The 9,763-nt window shown below is 37.5% G+C and overlaps 1 protein-coding gene across 1 annotated transcript; it reads left to right on the top strand.

The window, feature by feature from the left end:
- Nucleotides 1-157: 157 nt before the first annotated feature.
- On the top strand, nucleotides 158-9,050 carry LOC309483546 (uncharacterized protein). Its single transcript, XM_082149434.1, has 12 exons — nucleotides 158-215; nucleotides 503-545; nucleotides 3,238-3,268; nucleotides 4,112-4,192; nucleotides 4,368-4,507; nucleotides 4,609-4,734; nucleotides 4,829-4,874; nucleotides 6,550-6,621; nucleotides 6,731-7,125; nucleotides 7,228-7,332; nucleotides 8,272-8,362; nucleotides 8,679-9,050. The coding sequence occupies exons 2-12, from the start codon at nucleotides 504-506 to the stop codon at nucleotides 8,699-8,701; spliced, it is 1,152 nt and encodes a 383-aa protein (XP_082005560.1). The 5' UTR covers nucleotides 158-215; nucleotide 503; the 3' UTR covers nucleotides 8,702-9,050.
- Nucleotides 9,051-9,763: the final 713 nt, after the last annotated feature.

Here is a 9,763-nt window from a genome sequence, read left to right as displayed (position 1 = left end):
ATAATTATTGAATCATATTTACTGTATGAGTAAATTATTAAAAGAAAGGAATTGGTCTGCGTTCCATATCGAGGACTTTTATTTTGGAAAGAGACGGGAAACGGACAAGGGTCTTAGTTGTGTTATTTCAGCCGTTTCAATATCATCTTGTTCTCATTTTCAAAAATCAAACACGGTTTTGCTGGATACAAGGTTAGTAAAGCAAAACCAAACAGGTAAATCGTTCAATAAAGCTTTAAAGATATGTATTGTAGTGAGTGCACTGTGCAGTAATCGCGCTTCATGTTACAGCGAGTTTAAATGTATCTGCGCATGATGCAGCGTTAAATCGCCTGCTTTTTGTTATGTGCCATTGCCGCCATTGTTTACTTTCTCTTACAGTCGAAAGAGAAGGACCGTATATGTTAGTTTCAAATGAGTTTCTCCAATCTTAATTTGAATGTGTTTTTAATTACAGCAATAATGAAAAAATAATAATATGTGGTTATTTTTTTTTTTACAGCATGGAAGCACGACTCCATAAGAGGGGCAGGGGCGGTGGGAAGGTGAGCTCTAATAGTGCACTACATCACACCAGATCCAGTCAATCAGCGTTATCCTCACCCTACCGCGTGGATCTAGACCATTTAACGTTACAGACATACTTATCCGTTTAGAACAGTAGTTCTCATTAAGAACTTCTCAAACACCGGTCACTCAAAAATAACAAGAGGAATTTGTTATTGAACGGCCCTTCTATTAAATATGAATGCATGTTATTGATCTCATTGCAAACAATTAATTCATGCATGTTTTGTTTATTCATGCTTGTTTATTAAATAAACATTAGTATGCAAAATATAGTTCAAATTTGTTTTTGTGAAACCACTTTTTCTCTGGTGACATGCAGGACTTCCCCAATTATTTAGTCCTCTTAAATCCCATTCCTGGATGCTCGCATTCATCTGCCTCCTTTGTTGAGTGAATAATTTGTGTCAATCCCAAAATCCAATTAGCAACAGATGCATAGAACAACGGATGTTCATCACAATTAGTGATGGGAATTTTGGATCATTTTACTTACTCAGATCTTTGAGTCTCGTTCAGCAAAATGATCAAAAAAATTTTTTTTTTCATTTCGTTCATTCCAGCAGAATATATTTTAATTGTAACATGTTAATAGCCAATTTCCCCAACACATCAACTTACGCAAACGTTGATCACATTTCAAATAAGAACAAACTATAATGCAGCCAAGGACAAATTAGGAGAAACAGAAATGATTAGATCATTGTTTAGCTAGGTCTTCAGGCTATGCAGTCTGTTAGTTCACTGCCTTATCCGATTCGTTCGTTCTTTTGTCACATCACTTCCCCATAGGCTAAAGATATGCAGTTTGTACCGGAAACAGAAATGATTAGTTCACCTCTCAAGTCTTCGGGTGAGACGTTCGTTCTTCACGAGTTATGGAAAAGAACCTCCATGACAGAATTTCACGAATGTATAAATTGTAAGAAATTTGAAACCGGAAACCCATTACGTAACTGTAAAAGAACTAAAGAAGCTTTTCCACTGCATTGTTCGGCTCAGTTTGCTTTTCCACTGCAGTTTAGTACCGCTTCACAGTGGGTGGGATTATAGACTGTTCATTATAGTTCTGCTGCCTCTACTGGCTTATCATCCTTGGAAATGCGACACAAACAAACGCACAATACAGGAGCAATGGAGCCAGCCCACATGAACACCGATGGTGTTTTTGATTCACGGCATTTGTGGATCTTTTTCACTGCAAGACGAAGAAGCTTGTTTTTTCGGGTTTGGTGTCACGTCTCGCAAATCCAATGGCGCTGGTAGTGACACATCTCTCTTACCAATCAGTGATCTGCAGTGTTTACACGTCACATTTTATTATCGGTACGGCTCGCTTGGAACCTCAACTGAGGTGGTACTAGGTACTGTACACAGTGGAAAACCCCCCAAAAGTGAGCTGTACCGAGCCGTACCATGCAGTGGAGAAGCATCTTAAGTGAGCCGTACCATACAGTGGAAAAGCACCTTAAGTGAACCGTATCATGCAGTTCACCAACCCACCTGATGTGTCATGAAGCTCAGCCTGACACAGTGATGCAAACTGCTTGTTTGATGGGTATTTTTGGAAAGATTCATATTGTAGCTAGCATCATCATTCAGCTGTAAGGATACAGATCTTTCAGCAAAATGAACTGAAAAAGACTGTGATCTCACTGTGACCAAGTGAATTTGTCATAGTGTTGAAGAGGTGTGGGAATCCTTCTATTTTTTTTATTTTTTTTGTAGCAGAACATGTGACATTCCTCACCCCTCAAATTGTTAATCTCTAACTCTAAGAGATTAATAGTAAAATGATATTAGTCTCTGCCCCTATTGTCTGTGAGGTTTTACGAGTATTTGTAAGATATTCTGCTATTTGAAACCGAAACAACAATATTTAATATTAAATAACAAAGAGTATTAACTACTAATAAAGGGAAATGGTTAAGTGGTCATCACATATTCAGTGCAGACCTTGTATAAGCAACTTTTGACATTTTTAAAGTAGCTTAAATGTAATTATATATTAAAATATTTTTGTGCACCAAATCAGCATATTAGAATGATTTCTGAAGGATCATGTGACACTTAAGACTGGAGTAATGGCTGAATAATCAGCTTCACCATCACACGAATAAATTACATTGTTTTAAAAATCTCTTAAAATAGTTAAATTGCAGTAATATTTCAAAATATCACTGTTTTTACAGTATTTTTTTATTCAGCTTTGGTGAGAATAGCCTTTTTTTTTTTAAAACATTAGAAAATCTTACCTACTTCAGACTTTTTATGTCCATAGTCTGTCATTGACCTGACAGTGCTTTTTTGTCCTGTAAAAGACAGATAAGCACTAATGTAAAAAAAAAAAAAATAATTCTGCAGTAGAATGTAACTTGCAGAACATGTTACTCCTGTATCATCCCATATGTTTTCTTGTTTGCCTGATAGAGCCCCATTCTTGGGGAGATGAATAAAGCACAATTTTTCTTCTAGCATGACGGTGTTTGGCGAAGAGACACTTTGTGTCCTCACGTCCAAGGACTGTCAGCTTCTACTCTTAAAGTGGAGCGGAGAATTCAAGCAGAGGAGGAGGGCGAGCTCTGCTCTTCACCTCCGGTCCTGTTATATCTTTCTAATTCCTCTCTATTTCTCTCCCCCACCAACGATTTTATTTGTCGCCTGTGACAGAAAAAGCAGCAGCTCTACAACGGTGACATAGGTAAGTGCCGCCCTCAGGACCCTTCAGTTCTGCCCTTCAGCTGTGCCTGGCCTTGGTAATGTTATTGCCATGTGCCACTTCTGGGTTTTTTTCTTCAACCCTGAACACATCACACAAGCACAGCTTTCAAACTAGCACCTTTTTCAGACCAATGCTTTGCACTGTGTACATATTTGAACTGCGGTGTGCTGAACAACATTAGAAACATCAACATCGAGCTCCTTCGAGCAACATTAGAAAAGTCAAGACCTGTTCTCGCCATGTGCTGTAACATCAGGTCGAGATCCAAGAATACTAGGAGGTGGAGTATCCCACCTTCGATCCCTGTATGCCCACTTAGGGTCATCTAACTATAGTGATTGTGGCGCCTTGTTAAGGGCATGCATTAAGCTGCCCAAGGAAAGTTAACAGGAAATTCATTATACTTCAGGTGCCACTAGCCTTGAACTCAATTAGAACGGTTATGCTGCTGCAGTGTGATCGGCTGAGGTCTCAACTGGTGTGCTTTTGTTGTCACTCTTTGCTTGTGACCAGAAATACAGCGGGCATCACTGCAGCATTTTCATTCAAATCTGTTGTTTTTATATGTTGTTCAGCGTTTAAGTGCAGAGAGTTGTGGCTCACTTTTCTGACCACAATTTTTCATCAACTATGACTGTTGCCTATATGTAGGCCTGGGGGTAACCGATGAACGAGTGCTTTAAGCACTCAGCTAGTTTTGTTTTTCAGTAACCACTTAGTACTGTATCAGTAGAGTGGGTGCACTTCTTTACTTTTAAGTCCTGGTTCACAATTCCTGCCCACGTGCTTTTTGATTTGACTAATTCATGTGTTTTTCATCAGTCTTCACCTCCAAGAATGGATCCATCCAGACCATACCCAGCCTGAACAAACGGCTCAAATCAGTCACCGAAACTGTTATTGGTGGGTAAAGATGTATATGCTATTATATAAATACATATGAAAATTATTTTGCTTCCTTAAATGGCTTCAGTGCACTTGACTGCTTTTTGTTAGTGACCGTATAGCCGTACTGAATCTTAAACTACTTTGAGTGAGTAATCTTATGTTTGAATACATATTTGCTTTGTGTTTATAGGACTGCAGTACATATGGGAGTATCGAAGCCCATCTAAGTCGGCTCCTCCTCATTACCAGTGTAAACTGTGTGTAGTCCAGCAGCTGCAGAATGAAATAGCTGCTCACATCACCGGCTGGAAGCACAGCTTCAGATACATGGTACGTTCTTCACAATCACTTGCAGATAGATATCGCAGATTAGCTCTGCCCATGCTTCTGATATAATACACATCCACTTTATTATTATTTTTGGTAAACAGAAACAGAACCACAAAGACAAGGTTCCTTATGAGGAAGAGGATGCGCTTAAAGATCCAACCACAAGGAAAGCCATTAAAGCCGCTGCTGCTGAAGTTGAAAAAGCTGAGGGAAGAGGTCAAATTAAGGTAACAGACTGCATGCTGATGTGCTCTTAAGACTTACACAAGTACTCTTTAATTGCATAATCTTTTTTTTTTTTTTTTTTTTTTTTTTTTTTAGATGGTGCTAAAGGAGCCATGTGACGTTATGGCCTTTCAGGGCATGAGTAAGTCAGTTATTTTCTGACATACACCATTCATTCTATTCCCCATAAATAAAATAAAGCCCTGTAGTTTTTCTCATTGAATGCTCTTTCACTTGGAAAGACATAATCTTGCTGTAATAGACATTTCCTTAACTGTACTTGGGTGTCCTGGTCACCTGTTATAGACTGACCCTTACTTTGTATGGATGGATGTCATACTACCCTCAGAAGACACTTCATAACGAATAAAGAAATTATTCACAGCTTTGAGTAAATTCAGATGCTGCATAGCAACAAACGCATGAAAAGAATGCCTGAAATTTGCAAGATGTCTTTGATCTGTTCGGTCTTTATCTTTGCTATTCATTCCTTTCTGGTACAAAGCAGATAAATGCTAAATTCTCCTAACTGCGCATGTGTAAACCCTCATTAAATCTCACTGAGATGATATAGACGAAACAAAACATAATAAAGTTCTCACGCAATTCTTCTGGCAGGATAATTTTATTTATCTAAATATCTCACCATTCACTGATGCGTCCAGGTCACACTAACTCGCCATTTTATGTTTGGTCTAAAACACAACTGCTCTCATGTTTTGCTGCAGGACAGCAAATATAAGTAAATTCTGTCATCTTTGCAGGACTGTGATATGAGGGGAGTGCAAAGTAACATTTTATTAACAGTGTTATTCGTTATTGTCGATTCTGATTGGCTTGCATGGCTTTATCCTTCTCCCTACACTGCCGCCCATAGGTTTGGCATAGTTATGATGGCGCTCAACGGCATATTTATGCGGGTTGATGTAAATGACAACTTTTTGGAAAACGATGTTGTGTGCATGATGTTATTATTGAAAACGGAGGGGGGGAAATATTATATGTGTAAATGTGGCCTAAACATGTATCATCGTTTTCATAGTCCACACTACAATGCGAAAATGCCGTTTTCAACTTTATCCAATTTGGAGAGCGTTTTCAAAAAACATAGTTTAAAAAAAAATAAAAACGCTGTCTCAGTGTGGACAAAACGGAGAGAAAAACTTGCCTTTCAAAGAAAAATGTATTAGTGTGGACAAGGCCTATTCCTGTCTATTTGCACTCAGTACCCTTGACATTCCAGCACAAAAAAACTCAAAAGTTTCTAGCTTGTTCTGAATTTCTACAAATATTAGAAATTTTGCGAATAGCCACTTTCGTTGTTTTTCATACACAAGTTTAGATGTCCCAGTTCACTCTAACATTTAACAAGATTTTGTTAACATTTGTTTTAAATGATACTGAATACTAAAATTGAAAATGTGAATTGTCCATTACCAGAACATTTGAATTGTTTGTGCCTGCAGAGGACTGGTAGTCAAGAGACAAGTCAGTGTTTCTTGCAAGGAATTTAATTAGAAGTAACAAAATAAACTGATATTACAAGAATTATTTTATTTCTTGTCCATATCTACCCATATTTTTGCTCATTGTCTAATTTGTGAAGATATACCTACTTTGTGAAAATGTTCTTAATCATCTGGCCCGATCCCAGTATCACTTCCCTTCTAGCCTTCCTTACCTCCAGTTGCACCAGACATAGTCAGTTGTTTTATGTTGTATTTTATTGTCTAACCATATTTATGTGTATTTAGATCTACTGATGAATTCTATGCATATGCCATCCAATTATTTATCCAGATGTTTGTTTTTCTTAGAGTCCGCACAACCCAATCTAGGGTTTACAGGAACTGGCATTCTTGGGCCCCCTCCCAGAGGCTTAAAACACGGTTAGTGTCTCACTAGTGTGTTTGTTTGTGTTGATAGAAGCAAAGGTTAAAAAAAAGTATTTGGAAAGATTGTTCTGATAGTTGCTTCACTTTTTTCTCACATTCTTAGGAGGTCCCTTTCAAGATCCCATGTACATGGGGGATTTTCCACCCCGTGGTGGCATGATGCCTGATTTCGCCCCTGGCATGCATGGAGGTATGGATGATCCTCCTATGAGGAGAGGTTATTCTGATATGGAAGACTTCACTAGCCCTGGTCGCTATGGTAATGGCATGTCTGGACCAGACAGGGGGATGATGGAACCAGAGGACATGCATCGTTTCCCTGATGAAGGACATATGGGCATGGGCCCTGATGGTTTTGGGCCCGGCCAGCGTAATGATGGTATGGGCAGACCTTTCCCTAATGACATGTCTATGAACAGCAGCGGGGACAGATTGATGGGACATGGCCCTAAAGGCCCAGAAAACAACAGCCTCCCTGCAACACTGCTCAAATATCTGGTACTGTTTTCTTTTGGATTTACAGTGTTTGTCGAAGCACTTAAATTGTTTAGATTGTCAACTGTTTGGAGTTAATCAACTTTGTTTCTTGTTGATTATTAGGACTCTTTTCGTATTGAGAATGAGGACGATGCTCAGATTGTCTTAAAAGTCACACAGAAGCTCACAGATGTTCTGATGGAGTACCGCCTCAGAAGCATTTCATCGGTAAATGCTTCCAATTATTACTTATTATAATATGCATATATTGTTTTGTTGTTGTTAATTCAAAATGGCATTTCTACATCCTGTATACTGGCTCAGATCAAATTCAGGAATTGAATTGGAACTTTAAAAATCACATTCTCAATGACAAACAACTTTGGTTATTATATGAAAATATTTGACCTCGGAATCTCAGTTGGCCCAGATAAGGTTGTACACATAACTACAGGTTATTCATCAAAGAGACAATACACAATTTAGTCTAGTACTTCTATTTGGGTTATTATGAAGCAAACATCAGTTTTATATTTGTGTTGATGTTGGTGTAAACTGTAAACTGTAAAGAGTTAATGAAACCAGTTGCTGAATTAATTTGTTTGTGAACAGGATGTGGTATGCTTTGTTTCCTTTATGAAGTATGATGACATTTTCATTGAAGGCTTCAGTGATCTCAAGCCAGTTTTACTGGGTTACTTTTAAAAATAGGTTTGTAGATATATATTTTAATGCAAAGCAAATACCTAATTCAAACATTAATGAAGGATAATGACAAAAGTTTGAAAAGTTTAGTGTCTTAAAAATAAGTTTGTAGAAATAAATTTTAGTGCAATGATTTTTGGAAAGCAGTAATTAAAGGAAGTAAAGGTTTTTAATGTCGTGGTACTATTGGAAATAGCTTATTTTCTCTTCCTCATTCAAGCTAAAATGAAACCCTTGTAATAGGGTTTTTCCCTTCTTGAAAGACTTGCCATTGTCTTGTCTTTTGTAAATCTACCATTGCCTTTGTAATTTTTCTAAACCAATCTAAATAAAAGTTGTGGCAAAAAACATGACAAGATCTAAAGAAAGACAAGTCATCTATCACATGATTAGCTTTGTCTGAATTATTAAATAAAATAAAAATTAATTCACAGTTAAGTTTGAATTTGATTTGTTTTTCAGGTGCCCAGTCTGAAGCCCCTGCCCTCAATGAACTACTCATCCTCATGTCTTCCAAACAGTTCTAATGACAGATTCTCCAGCGGCATGCCAGGTATTGCACATTTATGCTGATTTTTCATTTACGAAGACTCTACTTTTGCTAGTAAATGGTTTGCATCCATATAAAACAAGTACCTTTCATTTGTCAAAAAATAGGTATTACGTGGTTATGTAAAATACAAACTATTGTGTGGAATTTCCAGTATCATGACTCATTGATTCCATGATTTCAACCCTACTCTGCTAGAAACCGAGATGGGTACAGAGGCTGATAACATGAGCCGAAATATGCAAAAAATAGCATGTCTATCATTGTGATTTCTAAATGCATAAAGTTAATTTTCACTCAGACTGATCTACCTTCACAGGTCCATCAAGATTCTACAAATGAACACTCATCTGATGGATGTAATCAAAACCTGGATCCAGCCTGCTTTGCCTGGTTTTGACATGGCTTTCTTGACTTTGTTCATGACCAAACACTTTTTTCGTTCTTGCCTTTTAGGTCGTTTTGTTTTTACAGTGTATACATGGGTAGATTTATTTTAAATGTTTAATTTTTCTCTTCCTTTCTCGCTCGAACATGATAAACACATTTGTGTGCAGTTATTTGTAATAGCAACAATTTTTAGTGAGTGATTTAAACGGTGTATAAGTGGTCAGTGAAATCTTCAATGTGACATTTTGTTCTAAAGGTCTGTTGCCATAATTGTAAAATAAACTCATAGTTCCTTAAAGAACCTTATTGCTCCTTTTCTATGATGTGTTGGTGCAGTTCCTATATCCCTTGAAGACATCCTCACTTCGATCAGGTTGTCCGATAGTTTGATTACAGCATCTTGTAGTCTTGAAATTAAGCTCTTGTCCCCGTTGTTGAATCGCAGGACCAAACAACAGTTATTTGGCCAAGAGATATCTCGTTTATTATTAATAGTCAAGACATAGGAGAGAAAGACAATTTACTGGAGAGATGATGTCCGTACTCAAAGTTTGGGCGTGTTTATGCCGACCAAAGGAACCTATCCCTACAAGGTGGTAAAACGTTGTTTGTGTTTAAAATAGATGTATGTCATGCTACACAGTCCTCCTTTACGTGTAGAGAATACTTCAGTCAACATTTTCCATAGCCGCCCTCACATGGGAGAACATCTGCTACTTTGCATGTACATTCCAATGTGGTTAAAATAACTCCTCTCAGTGTCTCTGACATGTAATCCTCACACACATTTTCATGTACTTCAAAAATAATATTAAATAATAACATTTGTCTTCATCTCCATCAGTTTTGATCTTATATCACTGCTCTCCAGTAGAATTCAAGATCTGCATTGGTTCAATGAATTTTTATTATCTGTAGCCTGCTTAAACTGGGAAATGTGGTGGGTTGCATAATGGAGCATAATGATACTGATCAAACAACACCCTCAAATGTTTTATGTTTGATTAGGGTTTT

This window comes from Leuciscus leuciscus (genome assembly GCF_965113295.1).
Source record: "Leuciscus leuciscus genome assembly, chromosome: 20".
In the NCBI taxonomy this organism is placed as follows: Eukaryota; Metazoa; Chordata; class Actinopteri; order Cypriniformes; family Leuciscidae; genus Leuciscus; species Leuciscus leuciscus.
This window is presented reverse-complemented; position numbering and strand designations above follow the sequence as displayed.